At 42.3% G+C, this 22,349-nt stretch overlaps 1 protein-coding gene across 1 annotated transcript in view; it reads left to right on the forward strand.

Annotated features, from left to right (window-relative positions):
• The first annotated feature begins 3,275 nt into the window (after positions 1 to 3,275).
• The window catches only part of SEMA7A (semaphorin 7A (JohnMiltonHagen blood group)), a 39,518-nt gene continuing 20,444 nt past the window's right edge, over positions 3,276 to 22,349 (forward strand). The window contains exon 1 of the mRNA XM_070953655.1: positions 3,276 to 3,447. Coding sequence (XP_070809756.1) covers positions 3,276 to 3,447 — 172 coding nt within the window. The remainder of the gene's footprint in view (positions 3,448 to 22,349) is intronic.

The raw sequence follows: 22,349 nt of genomic DNA on the forward strand, positions 1-22,349 counted from the left end.
ATTATACCATATCTATCTATCTATCTATCTATCTATCTATCTATCTATCTATCTATCTATCTATCATCTATCATCTATCTATCTATCTATTACAATTATACCATATCTATCTATCTATCTATCTGTCTATCTATCTATCTATCTATCTGTTACAATTATACCATATCTATCTATCTATCTATCTATCTATCATCTATCTATCTATCTATCTATCTATTACAATTATACCATATCTATCTATCTATCTATCTATCTATCTATCTATCTATCTATCTATCTATCATCTATCTATCTATCTATCTATCTATCTATCTATCTATTACAATTATACCATATCTATCTATCTATCTATCTGTCTATCTATCTATCTATCTATCTGTTACAATTATACCATATCTATCTATCTATCTATCTATCTATCATCTATCTATCTATCTATCTATCTATTACAATTATACCATATCTATCTATCTATCTATCTATCTATCTATCTATCTATCTATCTATCTATCATCTATCTATCTATCTATCTATCTATCTATCTATCTATTACAATTATACCATATCTATCTATCTATCTATCTATCTATCTATCTATCTATCTATCTATCTATCTATCATCTATCTATCTATCTATCTATCTATCTATCTATCTATTACAATTATACCATATCTATCTATCTATCTATCTATCTATCTATCTATCTATCTATCTATCTATCTATCATCTATCATCTATCTATCTATCTATTACAATTATACCATATCTATCTATCTATCTATCTGTCTATCTATCTATCTATCTATCTGTTACAATTATACCATATCTATCTATCTATCTATCTATCTATCTATCTATCTATCTATCTATCTATCTATCATCTATCTATCTATCTATCTATCTATCTATCTATCTATCTATCTATTACAATTATACCATATCTATCTATCTATCTATCTATCTATCTATCTATCTATCTATCTATCTATCTATCTATCTGTTACAATTATACCATATCTATCTATCTATCTATCTATCTATCTATCTATCTATCTATCTATTACAATTATACCATATCTATCTATCTATCTATCTATCTATCTATCTATCTATCATCTATCATCTATCTATCTATTACAATTATACCATATCTATCTATCTATCTATCTATCTATCTATCTATCTATCTATCTATCTATCTCTATCTATCTATCTATCTATTACAATTATACCATATCTATCTATCTATCTATCTATCATCTATCTATCTATCATCTATCTATCTATCTATCTATCTATCTATCTATCTATCTATCTATCTATCTTTCTATATATCTATCTCAATTATACCATATCTAGCTAGCTAGCTATCATTTAACGACACCGTAATATATCTGGGTAACTGAATGCAGCTAGCAGAGCTAGCATTAATAGCCAGATTCCCTTCCTGTCACCAATGCAGAGTTTTATTCAGCAGATATAATCTCAATGTGCCCAGAGACAGAAATATCTGCCTCTACCTAGGATTGAACTCACAGCCTTCTGATTGTGAGGCGAGAGCTCCACCTCCAAGCCACCGCACCACTTGTCTGTCTGTCTGTCTGTCTGTCTGTCTGTCTGTCTGTCTGTCTCCCTCACCTACCTATTGATAGCTAGTGCCTTATGTGATATAGCTAGAGAGATAGATGGATTCTATATCTGGGTCTACCTATCTACCTACCTGCCTGGGCTGTGGAGGTGTGGGAGCGTACATAGCGAGACCCTCCCAAAGATGCTTTCTAACACCTGACTTTCTGACATCTGGCAGAACCGAAGAAGCTTCTGGGATGAGAAGCGAAACATTTTCAAGGAAAACCCCCCATGAAAGTCCAGTTGCCTTTTGGAAAAGCACCTTGGGGACAACCACACTCTGACCCAAAGGTGATTTTTTTTTTCCAGGAGGCAACTGGGCTGTCTTGTTGTTTCTTTCTTCTTTGAAAACATTTCACTTCTCATCCAAGAAGCTTCTTCAGTTCTGCCAGATCTTCTCATCCAAGAAGCGAAACATCTTCAAAGAAAAAAAAAATCAGAAAGCCTCCTGAAAAAAGCACCTTTGGGACAACTGTGACCTGGAGGACTGAGAATCTCTACAGACTTTTAGAAACACAATTTGGGATCAACACCCTTGGAAGGGTGTGGGAGTAGGAATGGATTTCCAGAGGGGGGAAAAATGGCAGACTACAGGAACCATTTGCACCACTCAGGTGACCCCCCCCAAAGATAAACCTCCAAGTCAAGACTCTCTAAAAGGATGCAAATGACAATATTGATATTGTCTCCTGATTGCTTATTTGTACCCTATGACTCTCATTAAGCGTTGTACTTTATGATTCTTGATGAACGTATTTTTTCTTTTATATACACTGAGAGCATATGCACCAAGACAAATTCTTTGTGTGTCCAATCACACTTGGCCAATAAAATTATTCTATTCTATTCTATTCTATTCTATTCTATTCTATTCTATTCTATTCTATTCTATTCTATTCTATTCTATTCTATTCTATTCTACTCTACTCTACTCTACTCTACTCTACTCCCTCTTCATTCTGTCCTGTCCTGTCCTGTCCCATCCCATCCCATCCCATCCCATCCCATCCCATCCTATCCTATTTTCTATTCTATTCTATCCTATCCTATTCCATTTTATTATTCTCTTCTCTTCTCTTCTCTTCTCTTCTCTTCTCTTCTCTTCTCTTCTCTTCTCTTCTCTTCTCTTCTCTTCTCTTCTCTTCTCCTCTACTCTACTCTACTCTACTCTACTCTACTCTACTCTACTCTACTCTACTCTACTCTACTCTACTCTACTCTACTCTACTCTACTCTACTCTATTCCCTCTTCATTCTATTCTATTCTATTCTGTCCTGTCCTGTCCTGTCCTGTCCTGTCCTACGACCAGCTGTCTGCAAGCAATCTAAATCCTTCCCTTCCCCACCATCCAGTCAGAGCTGCAGAAGCTTCTGGGATGAGAAGGGAAACGCCTTCGAAAGAAAAACACCAGAAAGTCCAGTGGCCTCCTGGAAAAAAAAGCCCCTCTGGGGACAACCAAAACCTGGCTGGGACCGAGAAGCTCTTTTCTGCCTTCTCTGCTCGAGCCTCGCCGGGCAACCTACGAGAGGCAACCTCCGCCCCGCCCACGCGGGGGCTTGGCCAGCCCTTATAGCTCCGGCCGCTTTCACGCCGCTTCCCAAAGCGAAGTTCGAGACGGGACCCGCGAAGTTCGAGCCGCTCAGCATGTGCCCGCCTCCCCAGCGCCGCCTCGCCGCCTCGCCTGCCCGCCGCCCGCCGCCTCTGCCGCTGCCGCCGCTCCTGCTGCTGGGGCTGCTGGGGCTGCTGGGGCCGCCGCTCCTGCGCTGCGCCGCCCTGCCTCGCACCGCCAGTCCCCGCATCCTGACAGGGGCGCAGGGTAAGCCGGGCGGAGGAGAAGCATCTTCGGGGCTCTCGGGGTGGGCTGGCTCTGCTGGGGACGCCGCGACCCTCCCTGCACCTGTTGGGCTCGGGAGGGGGGCTTTGGGGGGCGAGGGGGCGGGCGGGGGATCCGTCCATCCCGTCGCGGGATGCCGAGGGCTGCGGGGTTAAAGTGGGGCGCAGGGAGGGAAGGGCTGGGAGAGGAGCCGCTTTGGGTAGAGAGATGGACGGTTTCTAAGTGATGGAGAGAGAGAGAGAGAGAAACGATAGGAAAGAAAGAACAAGTGAGAGAGAGAGGATGGGAAAGAAAGGAAAGAAAGAGAGAGAGAGAGAAAGAAAGAGAGAGAGAGAGATGATAGGAAAGACAGAAAGAGAGAGAGAGACGATAGGAAAGAAAGAAAGAGAGAGAGAGACGATAGGAAAGAAAGGAAAGAGAGAGAGAGAGAAAGAAAGAGAGAGAGATGATAGGAAAGAAAGAGAGAGAGAGAGGATAGGAAATAAAGGAAAGAGAGAGAGAGAAGAAAAGAAAGAAAGAAAGAAAGAGAGACAATAGGAAAGAAAGAGAGAGAGAGACGATAGGAAAGAAAGAACGAGAGAGAGAGAGAGAGGATGGGAAAGAAAGGAAAGAAAGAGAGAGAGAGAAAGAAAGAGAGAGAGAGATGATAGGAAAGACAGAAAGAGAGAGAGAGATGATAGGAAAGAAAGAAAGAGAGAGAGGATAGGAAATAAAGGAAAGAGAGAGAGAGAAAGAAAGAAAGTAACAATAGGAAAGAAAGAGAGAGAGAGAGAGACAATAGGAAAAAGAGAGAGAGAGACGATAGGAAAGAAAGAGAGAGAGAGAGAGAGGATAGGAAAGAAAGGAAAAAAGAGAGAATGAGAGAGGAGATAGGAAAGGAAGAAAGAGAAAGAAAGATAGGGAAGGAAGGAAGAAGATAAGGAGGGAGGGAAGGAGGGAGGGAGGGAAACAGGAAGGAAGGGGAGGAAAGAAGGAAAGAAAGAACCTAGGAAAGAAGGGAGGGAAAAGGAGAGAAAGAAAGAAAGATAGGAAAGGAGGGCAGAAGATAGGAAAGGAGGGAAGGAGGGAAGGAAAGAGGGAGGGAGACAGGAAGGAAGGAAAGAAAGAAGGAAGGAAAGAAAGAAAGAAGAAGGAAAGAAGGGAGGGAGAAAGAAGGGAAGGAAGAAAGGAAGGAAAGAGAAAGAAAGACAAAGAAAGGAAGGAGAAAGAAAGAAAGAAAGAAAGAAAGAAAGGAAGGAAGGAAGGAAGGAAGGAAGGAAGGAAGGAAGGAAGGAGGGAAGGAAGGCTTGGAGTCATACTGGACAAATATTTTTGGAGTCATTTGAAGGCTACATAGGCAGATAGGAACTGGAACCCAAGACTTCTGGAGAGTACCAGACCGGCAAGTTTGAGTCGGGGGTTTTGCTTCCATCCATTTCCCTCTAAATGGTTTGCAGGAGTCCAAGAAATGAATGCATGGGTGGGTGGGGGTAACCATGATTAAATCCAGGGTGGGTAAGTAAGTACCGTATGTTTTGGGACTATCCATTCCAAACACCCCAATCCCAACCTGGCTCTTCTGATGATGACTTGGCCTTTGGTAGGGTCTGGATCTGGGAGCCCTGAGTTGCCTTCTTACTTTCCCTACCACCCAAACGCCATCCTTCAAAGGCATCCTTTAAGGTTAGGAAGAAAGAGGCAGAAACGGGGTCCATCATCCTGAACCTAACTGGGAGATGGGACCACGTTAAAAACAAAGCAACCCGTGGGATCCTTGGATGGGGGGGGGGCTCTCTGAGCTTGGTCGTTTGCTTGTGGACGTCTCATGACCAAACTAGGCAACATTATCAGTGCGAGTTGGCTTTGCCTTCATTCGAAGAAGCACGTGCCCGCTGCCGTGCTTGCTTTGGCCACAAACTTAGTCCACCCCTTTGACTCAGCTTGTTATCGCAATGATAAACTTTCTCTGCAGCATCTCTTTTCGTAACAACCTTGTTTTGATGGTGGGAACAGGGGAAACAAAAAAAACCTGAAAACAAACCATTTATCTCTCCAGTTCGGAAGCGGGCAAATGTGAGGAGACATCCACAGTGTGTGTGTCTGTGTGTGTTTCTAAGGGATGTGCTGGGAAACAAGAGAACGAGGAAGGATATATAGAAAACGCATCCGTCTTTCTAAAATCCTTCATCGCTCTCTCATTTCAGCCCACAGAGATTCGCGTGCTTTTCAATACTCTCTTTAATAGGTCCCCAAGGGAGGTTCATGCATGGATTTCTTTAGCGATCCTTCTGAGGTCGGTAAAATGAGGACCTAAATTGTTGTAGGCAATATGCTGACTCTGTAAACTGCTAAGTGTTATTGCTACCTTCCTTCCTTCCTTCCTTCCTTCCTTCCTTCCTTCCTTCCTTCCTTCCTTCCTTCCTTCCTTCCTTCCTTCCTTCCTTCCTTCCCAGTGGTTAGAATGCAGTATTGTGGGCTAACTTTGTCCATAGCTAGGAAGTTCGATCCTGACCGGCTCAAGGTTGACTCAGTCTTCCATCCTTCCGAGGTCGGTAAAATGAGGATCCAAATTGTTGGGGGCAAGAGGCTGACCCTGTAAACTGCTTAGAGAGGGCTGGAAAGCACTGTAAAGCAGCATAGTCTACCTTGAGTCTTTGGAGAAAGGCGGCATACAAGTTGAACAAATAAATAAATAAATATAAGTCTAAGTGCTATTGCTATTGCTATCCTTCCTATTACCTATCTGCCCCCACTTATGACTATAACCTTGTTGCTTGTATCTTTACGATTTATATTGTTTTATTTAGTTTCTTACTATGATTTGATTGCTTATTTAGTATCCTATGACTATCATTAATGTGTTGTATCTTATTCTTGGTGAATGTTATTTTTTTAATGTACACTCAGAGCGTATGCACCAAAGACAAATTCCTTGTGTGTCCAGTCACACTTGGCCAATAAAGAATTCTATTCTATTCTATATTCTGGTTGAACTTTTTCTCATCCGTGGCCTTCTAGGTACGTGGGATGCCAGGTGGACGGAGAGTTTCATTTGGTTAGCCTGCTTTTGACTCACCTGTAGCTTTACTTTTGAAGAGGTCAAAATAATATCTTCTTTAAGGCGCTCTTTATGGGTTTAGCAAAGTCTTGCTGATGATGTGAGATTTATAGCCAGGCCAAAATGATCCCTGAATGTACCTGAGATGATTGATTATTATTTTTTGGTGGATGCATTCTCTTTCTATTATATTTTTGTGGGTTGCACAAGGTTGCCAAAAGGGATTTTATCCATCCCTGGTTACTTCCATTAACTTGGCCACTGGCAGTTCAATTGTCGGGGAGAATATTTTAATGTTTTTCTAAAATGTGTGTGTGTGGAATGTATTTCCACAATGCGTTAAAGGAGGCAAACTTTCTCTCACTCACCTTGCTTCCGAGATCTCTACCTTCAGTAGGAGGCATACACAGGAATCTGTACAACCATCAATTCCAATAGACATTATTTATTCACACTTTGGCCCAAAGAAATCAAGGATGACCAATCAGAATAGAGCTGGTAGGATCCTTGGAGGTCTTCTAGTCCAACCCCCTGCTTAGGCAGGAAACCCTACACCACTTCAGACAAATGGTTGTTCAATCTCTTCTTAAAAACTTCCAGTGTTGGAGCATTCGCAACTTCTGGAGGCAAGCTGTTCCACTGGTTAATTGTTCTCACTCTCAGGAAATTTCTCCTTAGTTCTAAGTTGCTTCTCTCCTTGATTAGTTTCCACCCGTTGCTTCTTGTCCTGCCTTCGGGGGCTTTGGAGAATAGCTTGACTCCCTCTTCTTTGGGGCAGCCCCTGAGATATTGGAAGACTGCTTTCATGTCTCCCCTAGTCCTTCTCTTCATTAAATTAGACATACCCAGTTCCTGCAACCGTTCTTCGTATGTTTTTGTCTCCAGGCAAAAACATAATAATCTGCACTTTTTCCAAAGTCTCAACATTTTTTTTTTTTTTTAATAATGAGGTGACCAAAACTGGATGCAATATTCCAGGTTTGGTCTTACTAAGGTTTTATAAAGCGGTACTCATTCTCACCTAAGGGATGCGGTGGCTCAGTGGCTAAGATGCTGGGCTTGTCGATCAAAAGGTCGGCAGTTCAGCGGTACGAATCCCTAGTGCCGCGTAATGGGGTGAGCTCCCGTGACTTGTCCCAGCTTCTGCCAACCTAGCAGTTCGAAAGCAGGTAAAAATAATGCGAGTAGAAAAATAGGGACCACCTTTGGTGGGAAGGGAACAGCGTTCCGTGCGCCTTTGGCGTTGAGTCATGCCGGCCACATGACCACGGAGACGTCTTCGGACAGCGCTGGCTCTTCGGCTTTGAAACGGAGATGAGCACCGCCCCCTAGAATTGGGAATGACTAGCACATATGTGCAAGGGGAACCTTTTTACTCATACTTCATGTGATTTCGATTCTCCATAATCAAATATTTAAAAATACATATTTTGACCACATAAAGGGAATTTCACTTCTGCTTAAGAAGAGCTTGTTGGATGTGGCTTTAAATCCTCTTTGGGAGGGAAATTGATCCCCCCCCCGCTTCAGCCAATCAGGTCAGAGTGTCACAAGAGAGAAGGAATGAATATCAAGGCATTGATATTCAATGGTAGACTGCTCCTGAAGCTGGAGGTTTTAGATCTCTTGTGCAGGAGCCCTTAATTTAACCGAGGCTTTTGCCTTTTGTCCTCCTTGGAAGGGGGTCTCTGATCCAGAGCCCTTCTGAATCTGGATGAGAATTGCAACTGTGAGAGTTAATGTTGTATATTTGTCTACTGCATATTGTCGCGTCTAATCTCTGTCGGAGGAGTTATGTCAGATCAAGCCGCCAAGCCCAGATGGGAATGACATAATAATAAAGATACAGCTTGATTCCCAAGATGGGATTACGAGGTCTCCGAAGGATTTCCGTGCCAGCTGAATCAACCTTGCTTAACTAAGAGAGGATTATGATCTTATTTCTTGGCATGGCAACCTTCTGTAGCTTCTGCTCTCTGATCTCAGGGCTGAACACCAGGCATAAACAGCCTTGGAAATGCTGATTAAATCTCATTAGAGTCCATTTTACGGGGATCCCTCTGCCCATGGTTAGAGAAGCAGTTCTTGGATAGGCAACCTGCAGGATTTCGATAGGACCAGGGGAAGATATTATAGAGAGAAAGACCTGGATAGAAACATGCAAGAACTGGCTAAACAAGGCTGAAATTTTCTTTAAGTCCTGGGGAACATACAAGTTAGACCTGTCCTATAAGAAGGAGGAGGTGGCACAGCACAATCGGTCCTGCAAACTTCTGTTATTCTATGGCAATATGATGGTGATTGTAAGCTGCCTAGAGTTGCCTCTGGATGGGATGGGCCACAGAATTTTAATTGAATGAATGAATGAATAAATAAAATAAACTAGAGCCTTTCTCAATCATCGTAGTTTTAGCCTTCTGCGGAAGTGATTTCCTGGACAAAAGTTGATTTCCTTGGAGAAGTGGTGACATCAGTGTCATCTCTTCTCCAAGGGGTAGACTTCAACTCCCAGAATTCCCCAGCCAGCATGGGGGTTGAAATCCATCCCTCATAAATGTGCCAAGATTGAGAAACGTTGGATTACACAGACCAGAGAATGAAACAAGTGTGAGAAAGAAACTCAAAAGAAGCATGTCATGGTTTTTATTTGTGTGTGATGGGTCAGAAAGACTTTCCTTCCTTCCTTCCTTCCTTCCTTCCTTCCTTCCTTCCTTCCTTCCTTCCTTCCTTCCTTCCTTCCTCTTTATTTGTCTTTTGCTTTCTTTCTCTCTCTCCTTCCTTCCTTCTTCCTTCCTTCTTTCCTTCCTTCCTTCCTTCCTTCCTTCCTTCCTTCCTTCCTTCTTTCTTTCCTTCTTTCTCTCTCTTTCTCTTTATTTTTTCTCTCCTTTCTTTCTTTCTTTCTCTCTCTCTTTATTTTCTCTCTCTCTCTCCTTCTTTCTTTCCTTCTTTCTCTCTCTTTCTCTTTATTTTTTCTCTCCCTTCTTTCTTTCTTTCTCTCTTTATTTTCTCTCTCTCTCCTTCTTTCTTTCTTTCTCTTTTCTATCTCTCTTTCTCTCTCTCTCCTTCCTTCCTTCTCTCCCTCTCCCTCCCTCCCTCTTTCTCCTTTCTTTCCCTTTCTTTTTCCCTTTCTCTTTCTTTCTTTCTCTCTCTCTCTCTCTTTCTTTCTTTTCTTGTCATTATATCCATACATCAATAAAGTACCACTCCTGTGACCCTGGCCTACCTCCAACGGCTGTCCAAACCCCAAACTAACATAACAAATCCGAAATAAGGAGTCTTAAAAGGACAAGGCCGTGCTAGCAGAAACCTGCTTTGCAGGGAAGCATTGTGGGGGGAATTTGCGTACGTGAAGAATATTTGATCTGCTTTCAACATACGTCTTCCTTCTTCCTGCTCCCAAATTTAGTAATTTTGTACTAAAGCTTTTCTTGGGTTTTCTTTTTTCGTTGTTGTTTTGCATGCAAGTTGAACAACCCTAATCTGATTTCCTTCCTTTATTACGTTGCACAGATAAGTATGTACATGGTACAATAAGGAACAGGCCAAGATTTGCCTGAAATATTTCTGAGAAACGTAGTGAAATGTTTTCCGGTTGAGGTTAGTCAAGGGGCAGAAAAATTACAGTTTCGCATTGAACGAATTTAACGTGTTGGCATCATCCCACAACTCCTGAATTCCCACAAGTCACCTCAGGAGGCCATTGGCTCGTAGTATAGTTTAAGACTCGCAACTCTCTTAACCAACGTCTCACTTAACAACATAAATGTTGGGCTCGTTTTGGTCATACGTCGAGATCAGTGGTGGTATTCAGCCAGTTCTATCCAGTTTGGGCAAACTGGTAGCGGTGGCTATGGGAGGCTCCGCCTACGCACCCGGATGTCATCAAGTCCTGTTTTTGATGCTCTACACATGTGCGGAAGGCCCTCCACATGCGTGGAGGTGGCGCATGTGCCCACATTTGCACACTGGTAGTGAAGGTAAGTGAATACCACCCCTGGTTGAGATCAACCTGTATCGGGTTCTTACAAGTGTCTTCAGACCAGTGTCTTTGCACACTACAATTTGGAAACTTAAACTCCCTGTGCCACCTGGGCTCCAGAGCAGGGGTGAAATGCTCCCCGTTCGGACCGGATCCGGTAGCAATGGCGGCAGGTGATTCGGAGAACCAGTAGCAAAAATCCAATTTCTGGTTTTTTGAGATAAACCACCTATGAAAATAGTAGCCGTAGCCTTCAAACTGACTTTGTGGTAAACTTAGAAAACAAGCAAGAAAATAAACAGGTTCTCCGCAAAAGTTTGCCTCTCTTGGTTTTAGTTTCTGTGCCAGAGAGTGAAAATACTAATTATCTTTACCAAATCGTTCCTCTTTTGGGTCTTGCAACACCGGGTGGAAATGAATGTTTCTCAAGAGATTGAGGTTGGATGCAAAGTAATAGTTATTTCAGATCTCTGGGTTTGGAAAGGCTGCCTGGTCCCCAGAATTACTACAGAGTTGCTCATATTTTACATCCTCAAAACTGCCTGAAGACCAGTTTGGATCAGACACAACTTTTGACCAACTTTTGGGTTGACACTATGGTAGGATCCCAGGAATGCTGGCTTATAAATCCTGGTGGCGTGTTCTGTAAACCTACAAAGACTGGCTTATTCAGTAAAGCACCGAGAAGCGGACCGTAATTCCTTACATAGCGTAGGTTGATTAGATTACTAATTCATGATCATTCGTGATAAATTAGATCACTTATCCATGATGTGGCTTAATCTTAGATGTGAACTCCAGCAAGCTTTTTCTAGTCAGGAATGGGACTTCTGGCTGGCTTAGCAGATGACATAAGCCAAGACTGGCTTAATCATGGCCATGCAGTATCAATCCTTGATTCAGCAGCCTCAATATTTCAAGCCATGAACCAAGATGCCTTATGAAGAAAGCATGAATTGCCATCACTCAAAGACACCCCCGAGCATTCCTTCAGCCTGAGTTGGTGCGTGGGTGTGTGAATTCAGTTACTGAGAGAAACATGGGAAAGAATTTACAAAGGACTCTATGGTCTAAAGGAGTGTACAAATATTTATTTGTTTGTTTGTTTGTTTGTTTTAAATTAAGAACCTACAGTAAGTCAATGTTTCTGAAACTCAGCTCCTTGAAGATGAGTGGATTTCAACTCCCAGAATTCCTCTAGCCAGCTTGCTGGTGGGGGAGGAAAGAGGAGTTTATTGGTTCAATTTATATTTATTGGTTCGATTTATATGCCGCCCTTCTCCGGAGACTCAGGGTGGCTTACAATGCGTTAAGCAATAGCCTTCATACTTTTGTATATACCTGCTTAGTAGGGCTTTCGGCCTCCCCCAAGCAGTGTTCTTTTTTTATACAAAGTCAGCTTATTGCCCCCACAATCCGGGTCCTCATTTTACCTACCTCGAAAGGATGGAAGGCTGAGTCAACCTTGAGCCTGGTGAGATTCGAACTTGCAGTAATTGCAGGCAGCTGGTGTTACTTAACAGCACTTAGTCTGCTGCGCCACCAAGGCTCTTATTCTGGGAATTGATATCTATCCATCCTCAAATGGCTTGAGAGCTTGAGAAATGTAGAGGGCGAAACCACAATCATCTGCCAGGCTGTGGATGTTAGGAAATGGAACCGTGCTCTTTAATGGGTCAAAGGCTAACTGGGATTGTTTCACCTCTGTAGGGGTGTCCATCTTTCACGTATAACCTGCCTGACTGGTTTGCAGGAATCTAGAACTTCCTCCATCTTTTTACCTTTTCTCCTACTTCGTTATCCTCCCGATCTTATCAGGATATCTTATCTGAATTCAGCTGGTGGAAAATTCCGAGGGGACCAAGGCTAATGCCATGTTATCTTTATGTCTCAAAGTTTAAATTATGTTCTATTTCAACCTTCTTCTCAAAGGGTGAAGGTGATTATCCCGAAGCCAACGTGGCCATCTCTCTAAACCTTTCCAACCCATATTTATCTTGCAGTTTAGCACATAGCCTTGATCTTCTGCTGTTTCTATACCTAAAGAGCTTTTGGAGGTGGCGGGGAATGCATAATTTACTTAATTTAAGGGTAAGTGAATGAATAGTTACAATGCTGGAAAGTCTTTCTTAATGATTAGGTCTAGAATTATATATATATATATATATATATTCAATTCTTCTCCAACTGTTGGCCACTCTTGGAGAAGCGGTAGATAAAATGATAGCAAACGGACAAGATATAAAAGTCCAAATTAAAGGTGTCTTAATCTTGACATCTCTGGGCACAGTGGCTCAGTGGCTAAGACACTGAGCTGGTCGATCGAAAGCTCGGCAGTTCAGCAGTTCGAATCCTTAGCGCCGCATAACGGGGTGAACTCCCATGACTTGTCCCAGATTTGCCAACCTAGCAGTTTGAAAGCAGGTAAAAAATGCAAGTAGGAAAATAGGGACCACCTTTGGTGGGAAGGGAACAGCGTTCCGTGCGCCTTTGGCGTTGAGTCATGCCAGCCACATGACCACGGAGATGTCTTTGGACAGCACTGGCTCTTCGGCTTTGAAACGGAGATGAGCACCGACCCCTAGAGTTGGGAACGACTAGCACGTATGTGCGAGGGGAACCTTTACCTTTACCTTTAATCTTAATCTTACCTTTAATCTTTACATGGCAAGGATAGTTCTTTGACATGAACTTAACTGTTGGAGATGATCTCATCTTCTGTAGGAATGTTTATTGGAGGTAATTTTACAAGGGTCGGCCAATAACTTACAGGTTGTGGTTTGCCAAGTAGAACGATTACACAATCTGCATTTTCAGTGGAATGCTTGACTAAGAGAAAGGTGTAAACGAATTGGGTGTGTGAGCACTACTTCGATCCCAGATCCAGCCGTGTCTGATAGAAAATAACTTGTTCAGATCCGTATTTCTTAACTTCGACAACTTTAAGATGTGTGGACTTCAAATCCTAGAATGCCCCAGGCCAGCATGCTTTTACGATACCTTGACTTCAACTTCCAGCATGGCTGGCTGGGGAATTCTGGGAGTTGAAGTCCACAGACCTTGAAGTTATCAGCTTTGAGAATCTCTTCTTTAGATGCTATGGACAGGAGGCACTCCTATAATCCTGTTCCAGGTGGGTCATGAAGTCCCAACTCCTGAAGAACACCTGATCAGAGGGAATTCTGCTAAAATGCATCCTATTTCCCCTATCTGAGTCTGAAAAAAACAGATGCCTGGAAGAAGTTATAAAAAGGGCTGGAATCCACTTTGCTGAAGTTCTAGAACAGTGTTTCTCAACCTTGGAAGCTTGAAGATGGGTGGACTTTAACTCCCAGAATCCCCCAGCCGCTGTTCATGTTCTTCTTCTAGAAGAACATGAAACTGAAAAACGGGAAGAAATCTTGCAAAAGGGCCTTCCAAAATTTGCATTTCTCTAACTTGGTATAGCTCATACAGAAGTTAAGAGTGCCCCATGGGCACTGCAGATGCAAAAATCTATGTATTTACATAGTTAGATATATTTGGCATCTTGGCAGGAAACAAAAAACAGAAACCACAACTATATATATATATATATATATTTAATAATTCCTCTTTCCTGCTGAAGCAACTTTGGTTCCAGCCTTGTATGATCACGATTTTTCTTTTGTGCTGCATTTCCTCATATAACAATAGCGTATTTCCTGATGCAGCAGGAAATAAATAGAATTGTCATGTTTCCCCTACATACATGCATACATTTTTGCGTGTATAAGAGAGAGAGAGAGAGAATGACTCATAATAATGCAATGAGTTGTGTCTGCGAGGGTAACTTTTTGAGTGAGTTTGCCCAGTTACTAATTCTGATCCATAAAAACTTCACACCCCCCACCCCCACAAACTCATGGTATTTATTAGAGTTTTAAATCACTCAAGGACCGGTTTTTGGACAAATTGCAGAGTGTAATTGAGTTGAGGACTCAACGTATGCAAGAGCTAAGCTCCGCTAAATCCTCCCTACACACACACATACACACAAGAACAAAATAAGAGCAAACACCTGGTAAGCAATTCCAATGTCAGGAGAATTTTCAGACTCCTGAAAATTCTGAAAGTTCTCCTTTCTTTCTCCTGACTCAAACACAGCAGCATCGGGTGTTGGCCACAATTTTCCTCTAGCTTAGATCTGACCACTGGATTTCTAAAAAGAGTTAGGCGCTTAAGGCCACAGAAAGCTTAACCTTTAATGAAAGACTGTTTCATTAGTCACCGACGTGACTCCTCACATGTAGGGCAGGAGATATGGAGAAACCCTTCACCAGCCCTACGATCTATCATACTTTCAAGTATGGAGCAGAATATCTATGTGCCAGAAGAAGAAATCTGTGTGTGTGAGATACACACTCGCACCCACCCACACGCCGAATCATGACTAAACAGCCAAGAGTCTTGGTTGATCGCCATGACTAATGTTGGCTGGACTTGGTTGACTTGTGGTTGGCAAGATAGCTGAGGACTTAGAGCATCTCCAGGTGTCCATGATAATGTTGGTTTTCTAGGAAAACCTCTGGATTAGATAAGTTTGCTTCCTAGACCTTCTCCCATTCCCTAATTTATTTTTTGATCTGTTCAGTTTCTGTAGCTCTGTCCAACTCAACCAAGTGATTCTGGGTGGTTTAAAGTTCTAAAATTATAAAACCATTAAAAAAAAAACATTAAAAGTGTAAATACACCCCCAAAAGAAAAATCAGAAATGCAGGCTCCTGATTAAGTCCTGGTTGATTGATTGATTTTGTCGAGTACGTATTAGATAACATATATAAGTATAAGCATGAATTGAATACATAAAATGAATACAATTAAAGGGAACATTAGGGCAGGGACGGTAGGCACGCTGGTGCACTTATGCACGCCCCTTACAGACCTCTTAGGAAAGGGATGAGGTCAACAGTAGACAGTTTTAGGTTAAAGTTTTGGGGGTTTTGGGATGAGACCACAGAGTCTGGTAGTGCATTCCAGGCATTGACCACTCTGTTGCTGAAGTCGTATTTTCTGCAATTGAGTTTGGAGCGGTTCACGTTAAGTTTGTATCTATTGTGTATCGGTTGATGTCGAGTTCTTTTGAAAAGCTGGTTTATTCCAGCATTTGTGGTTAGTTTGCCACAAGCAATGTTTCTAAGATGCTAAGCCAATAGCGTTGCTCCTGTTACGCCAAGAAGATTGCACAGATATGTCCATGTTGGTGAAAAGAAGTTTGATTCAAGATAGCCTGTATTTATTTTTTTTTTACTTCCTTCCTTGATTAGTCAATTTCCTCTAGTTCTTTCTCAAAATATGATATTTCCATTTTGAGTAAAATAGTGTTCATTGCTATTGATAAGACAGGATGCTGAAGTCTTTCTCCATTCCCACTGACCAATTTTCTCTCTTGTTTCTATTCTTTATTACCTCTGTGGCCTGCTTCACCCTCCACGCTAACCATGGCTTGTTTACCTGTTTCGTTGATCAACCCAGGCTGGTGAACACATTTTATTAAGCCATAGCATCGCTTGGTTTGTATCTTAGGATATAAAAACCTGACCATCATGGTTTGCAAACTGTGACTCATGGCTTCAGTTGCAATTCAGCGTTTTGAGGGTAAGCAGCCGTATCTTAGTATGAAGGGGTCTACTTACTAAATCTACTTACCTTTCCTATTGGTTCGGAAGTGCACACGCCGTGCGTGCCTGTCAAATGCACGCGTGGACCCTCTGCGCATGTGCAAACCCATCTGCTCATGCGCAGAGGGTAAAAAACAGGTTACTTCCTGGTTAAAACCAGGAAGTGACGACAGGGCGGGTGGGCGGAGCCTTGCACCGCCATCGCTAACGGTTCTCCAAACCACCTGTTGCCATCGCTACTGGTTCGTCTGAACCGGTCTGAACCGGTATCATTTCACTCCTGTTAGTATGGCTGAATCAGTTGAATCCAGACGCTGCCTAATTTGATGTTAATTTAGCGTGATTTGTGAATCTGGCCAATGAAAACATTGGTGGATAATGTTTTTACTCAGAATATGCTGGTAATATTTTGGCTGTAGATTTTTTTTTTTTAAAAGAAAATCATGCCCCAGCAAAATTTAACACCCTTTTATGATGCATAAACATTTCTCAAAGGATAAGAGAGATTCTGTTCCCTTGTTTGTTCTTGTTCTCTTATCTTGTTCCAAATGTTGCCTTTAAAAGGAAATCATTTTGTTCGGTTCAAAGTGAAACAAGAACGTTTCCAAAGTTTGTGGGTAACAAAGCACAAAGGTTGATGCCCGAAGGTTGTTGTGTTCCTTATTTTATAATAAAATTTGGAAAACATGTTTCTTCTTTCAATTTGAAAGCTTTTTTTCCTACCCTGTCTCTTAGGAAACAGGTCATATGGTGGTTAAATGTTCGTTTTTTAAAAAAAGAAAATGTATTTCATTTCAGTTTAGCTGAAGATAACCTCAAGAACCTTTCATCTTTGATCCAAATGAACTAATTATTATACAAATGGTTTCGCTTACATAACTGCATCTGGGCAGTGGTGCAATTGACACATGATGCTAAATGTGTGGTTGAGTTAAGCTTTGGTACATTGTGCAAACACACCAATGAGTTAAACTGAATAACTGGATTGAGCAGAATCGGGTGGAGTCAATCAAAACTTTGCACGCATTAAAGGTATTGCAATTTATTGCACGAGTTTTCCCGGGTCATAGCCTACTTCAATATGATATAATACACTTAAAGAAAATTTAAATCTTGCACAGAAAATCTTGCATCTGTATAGTATAGTAAAGTGATGGCGAACCTATGGCACACGTAGCCATATCAGTGGGTATGCCAGCTCAGCTCTGGTGTGCATGTGCGTGCTGGCCACCTGATTTTCAGGCCTTTTGGGCCCATCAGAAGTAGGGAAACAGGCTGTTTTCTGCCTCCGGAGGGCCTGGGGATAGGTAGGGAAGGCTGTTTTCGCCCTCCCCAGATGCAGAGAGGATCTGGAGCCAGGTGACAAAGAAAAACGGGCCAGGAGCAAGGGGGGAGGGGGAGTTGGGCACGGATGCGCAGGGCAGGCCGCATAGAATTATGGGTGTGGGCATGCACGTGCACGAACCTCCCCCGCTCCCCCTTCCTGGCACACGATGGCAAAAAGGTTAGCCATCACTGATATAGTATATTTATGCTAGTTGAGTATCTCACTGTAGTGCATGAGGAAGTATCTGTTGAACTTCCTGATCAGCCCTCATTTAGAACTGTCATAGCGCCAGCAATCTTACTATTTGCAAATAAGAGTGCAAATATACTATTTACACAGAAGTTTGTGGCTGAAGTTCATACCGCACAGTATCCTTGGGAATTGAAGAGCATCAGAACATGTGAAACCTATTTCTGAAGCTGTTCAGCATTTCTCAGAGCTGCTTGTTGACTTTCTCCCTCGAAAAATGCTTTCTCGTTACAAAGTTAGTCTACATGTCTAGCCAGCGGTGTGGTCTTGACCACATATCTTAATTTTAGATCCGTGGGCTGTGTCAGCTTTGCAAGCCCACGTTGCTGGTGGAACCTCCAGACATCTTAGCTGAAATGGAGAAAGTTTTACTCCCTGTCTTACAAGATTTGAACCTGGTATCTGGGGTCCAAGAAAGAATTGGAGGAAAAAAGATGATGAATGCTGCCATGAGATGTTTTTTTTTTTTTAAATTAGGTTATAATGTAAAATACAGACATACGAAAGAAAATAATAGGAAAAATAGGGAAGGGAAAAGGGAAGGGAAAGGTGTAGCAAAGGGGAGAAAAAGAAAGAAGATGCATTTTGATTCCCTTTGGTGCAGTAAAATAAGATAATAACATCAAACCTCAATTTTTTACTTTTATATAATAGTATAAACTAGCCACTTCTATGACAACAAACCCATCTAATCGGTAACGCCCAAAATCAACGTTTCACTTTTTTGCTACCTCAAGCACAAAGTCCAAAAAACGGTAGAAACAAAAATAATTGTGTTTCTTTTCTTTAATCATGAAGTGTTGTACCTTATGATTCTTGATGAACGTATCTTTTCTCTTATGTACACTGAGAGCGTATGCATCAAAGACAAATTCCTTGTGTGTCCAATCACACTTGGCCAATAAAAAATTCTATTCTATTCTATTCTATTCTATTCTATTCTATTCTATTCTATTCTATTCTATTCTATTCTATTCTATTCTATTCTATTCTATTCTATTCTATTCTTTATCCTAATTCCAATTCCTATTCCTATTCCTATTCCTATTCCTATTTCTATTCTATTCTATTCTATTCTATTCTATTCTATTCTATTCTATTCTATTCTATTCTATTCTATTCTATTCTATTCTAATAAGGCTGCCGTGAGTTTTGACAGAAAAGTGAAGATGTAAATCAATCAATCAAAAGCAACGATGGATAATAAGACAACTTGGAAATTCCACTCTTAGAGGATCTCAAAATAATGCTCGCTTGTCGAAATGTCCTAATGCCTGACAGGTCCTACTTGGGCATCTCGTAGGCTTCCAGAAAGACCATTGCAGGAGACAAGATGCTGGAATAGGCGGACAACTGGATTAACTCAATAACGATTGTTTGTGTCCCTTTCCAAACCAGCGTTTCTCAACCTCAACAACTTTTAAGAAATATGGGCTTCAACTCCATACATCAGCTGAAGTTCATACTTCTTGAAGTTGCTCAGATTAAGAAACCTTGACCTCAATCCCTGGAGACGTAGGCGTTCGAAAATAAATTTTAATTTCCTAATTTTGAAAGGGAGATGGAAATGCTCTGCCCTTCGGTGGAAAGGAAAATTCATCCAAAGACCCTTTCCAGGAATGCGAATACTTCTCTTTTCCACAACAGGTCAAAGTTCTCTTTATCTCCTCCTGGGCTTGGTTGCACCAACCATAAGTGACTCTTAGACTCTTGGCATTCAACAACTCTTGACCACAATTCTTCAGAAAGAGCTTTGTAAGCTCACCCATTCCAGCTCTGAGTAACCCTTGGCTGACTGTCAGGTTGGAAGGAAAAAAGCCTGCATTCTCCCTTCAGGGGCATTGCTGTTTTTCCATTTTCCGAGTGAATAATTCTGCCCACCCAGAGAAACCACCCAGATTCTCCACATTCGCCCAAGAAAGCACGGGTGGTCAGCAAGCTGTGAGGGCCCACCGTAGTATGAAAATCAAGGCGGTCTCTAAAAGCATCCAGATCTTTTGTTTGCATCCTACAGGGAAAGTCAGGCTTCGCGTAGCATAGATTTTTACCAAAAGGACATATGGTGGCCTAGTGGTTAAGCAGCCCTAGTTCTGTGAATGAGATTTCACAGAACTAGGGCTGAAGAACATCTTAGCTTACGTAGGTAAAACCTGGCTAGAAAGAATATGCATATATATATAAATTTGATTTATATGCCGCCCTTCTCCAGAGACTCAGGGCAGCTTACAATGTGCTCAGCAATACCCTTCATCCTTTTGTATATTTATACAAAGTCAGCTTATTGCCCCCACAAACTGGGTCCTCAATTTACCTACCTTAGAAAGGATGGAAGGCTGAGTCAACCTTGAGCCTTGGCGAGATTCGAACCTGCAGTAATTGCAGGCAGCTGGTCTTAATAACCAGCTTAATAACAGGGTGCCTTAGACCACTGTACTACCAAGGCTCTAGGTAGGGCTCTACTTTACAGCCCTCGCTTAGCGGTTTAGAGTCAGCACATTGCCTCCAACAATTTGGGTCCTCATTTTCACCCACTTCGGAAGGACGGAAGGCTGAGTCAATCTTGAGCCTGGTGAGATTTGAACTGCCAAATTGCAGGCAGCCAGCAGGCAGCAGAAGTAGCCTGCAATACTGTGCTCTAAACACCATGCCACCACAGCTCCTAGCAGTTCAAAAGCATGTAAATGCAAGTAGATAAATAGGTATCACTTGGGTGGAAAGGTAATAGCTTCCATGCACCTTTGGCTTATAGTCATGCTGGGCACGTGACCACAGAAACTGTCTTCGGACAATGCTGGCTTCCTCAGCCAAGAAACAGAGATAAGCATTCTCCTTAGAGTCAGACGGAGAAAACTTTTACCCTTACCCTTTGACTGTTACCTTTTTTTTACATTTGACCATGTTGAGATATCTGGTTTTTGGCTCAGTTGGGTGCTAATTCTGGTTTATTCAACAAAACACCGTTAAGCAAAATGTGGCTTTAAAATGTGTGTGTAAACCTGCATAAGGAGATTGAGACAGTGGTGAAATCCAAATTGTTTTACTACCGGTTCTGTGGGCGTGGCTTGGTGGATGTGGCAGGGGAAGGATACTGCAAAATCTCCATTCCCACCCCAGTCTGGGGCCAGCCAGAGGTGGTATTTGCCAGTTCTCCGAACTACTCAAAATTTCCGCTACCGGTTCTCCAGAACCTGTCATAACCTGCTGGATTTCACCCTTGGATTGAGATAGAGATTTAAATTAACCTTTTCTCTCTTTTCGCGGTTTAGGCCCTAACATATTTTTCCCCCTAGTATTTTCCTTCAAATGCAGCTTGTTCTCCACTCATCATGGTTTCCTTTTGCCCGATGCAGATGCTGTTCTTTCTCATCCCCCAGCAAGCTCTTCTCCTTGGCCTTTTTCGAGCAGGTGCATTAGGGAGGCAACCACAACAGTTCCCAGCTTTAAATTTTTAAAGACCACTAACGGAAGAGCTGAGCAAGTGGTAGAGAGGAGCAGCAGCAAATGCAGAGCTGAATTTGGCAATGATTTGAATTTTTTTTTTTTTTGTTGGTGTGCATGCTTTTAAAATAAAGTTATTGTGCGCCTCTGGAAACTGTGACATGGCCTGATGGCTTCCTGGACACATTTGGGCAGTCTCTTTTAGGAACAATGCAGGCGTGGTTGATCTTTGTTTTTCAAATATCTTTTTTTTTTAAATCTCCCAGTCTAGTAAACAGTCCTAGGCTGATCTGATTCCTTCTCTCTTTTCTTTCTCCTTCTGGTTCCTTCTCTTTCTTCTCCTTCTCCTTCTCTTTCTGGTTCCTTCTCTTTCTTCTCCTTCTCCTCCTCCTTCTCCTTCTCTTTCTGGTTCCTTCTCTTTCTGGTTCCTTCTCTTTCTTCTCCTTCTCCTCCTCCTCCTCCTTCTCTTTCTGGTTCCTTCTCTTTCTTCTCCTTCTCCTTCTCCTTCTCCTTTTCCTTCTCTTTCTGGTTCCTTCTCTTTCTGGTTCCTTCTCTTTCTGGTTCCTCCTCCTCCTCCTCCTCCTCCTCCTCCTCCTCCTCCTCCTCCTCCTCCTCCTCCTCCTCCTCCTCCTCCTCCTCCTCCTCCTCCTCCTCCTCCTCCTCCCCATTCCCTACTAACACTGATGATGTTATCTAGTTGGGTCATGAAATGTCTGCAAGAAAACAACCAAACTCAGAGACCACCAAGGACCACACAGTATTTTTTCCTCCTCCTCCTCCTCTTCCTCCTCCTCTCTCCTCTTCCCCTCCCATTATGGCTTGTTGAAGGCTCCCCCATCCTCTGAACGATGCTGTCCTAGGCAGCTACAACTGGGAATCAGTGCCAAACGGATCAGGGCTCTCTAAACAACTCACAAAGGGCATCTCATAGATGATCTGCAAAATCGATGAACAGAGCAGACAAAAACAAAGAAAAACGACAAATGATTTCTTGCAGTTGCCTTCTTTCTCAGCTGAGACGCTGAAGATAACTCCTGGCCCACGCTGCTTATGGTTTTGTTGATAACTGGCATACCTGGGCTCCAAGCCAGACTTATCCCCGGGTATGAATTGATGCTCTGTTCAAGGAGAAATGTTTTGTAAGGCGTGTAGAAGACTGTGGTGTAAACTTGCTGAATTGGAGGAATGTGCTGGATAGAACGTGGGCTCGATTCA

This window comes from Pituophis catenifer, unplaced genomic scaffold, assembly GCF_029215685.1.
Source record: "Pituophis catenifer annectens isolate HBS135680 unplaced genomic scaffold, rPitCat1.0.hap2 SCAF_14, whole genome shotgun sequence".
NCBI lineage: Eukaryota > Metazoa > Chordata > Lepidosauria > Squamata > Colubridae > Pituophis > Pituophis catenifer.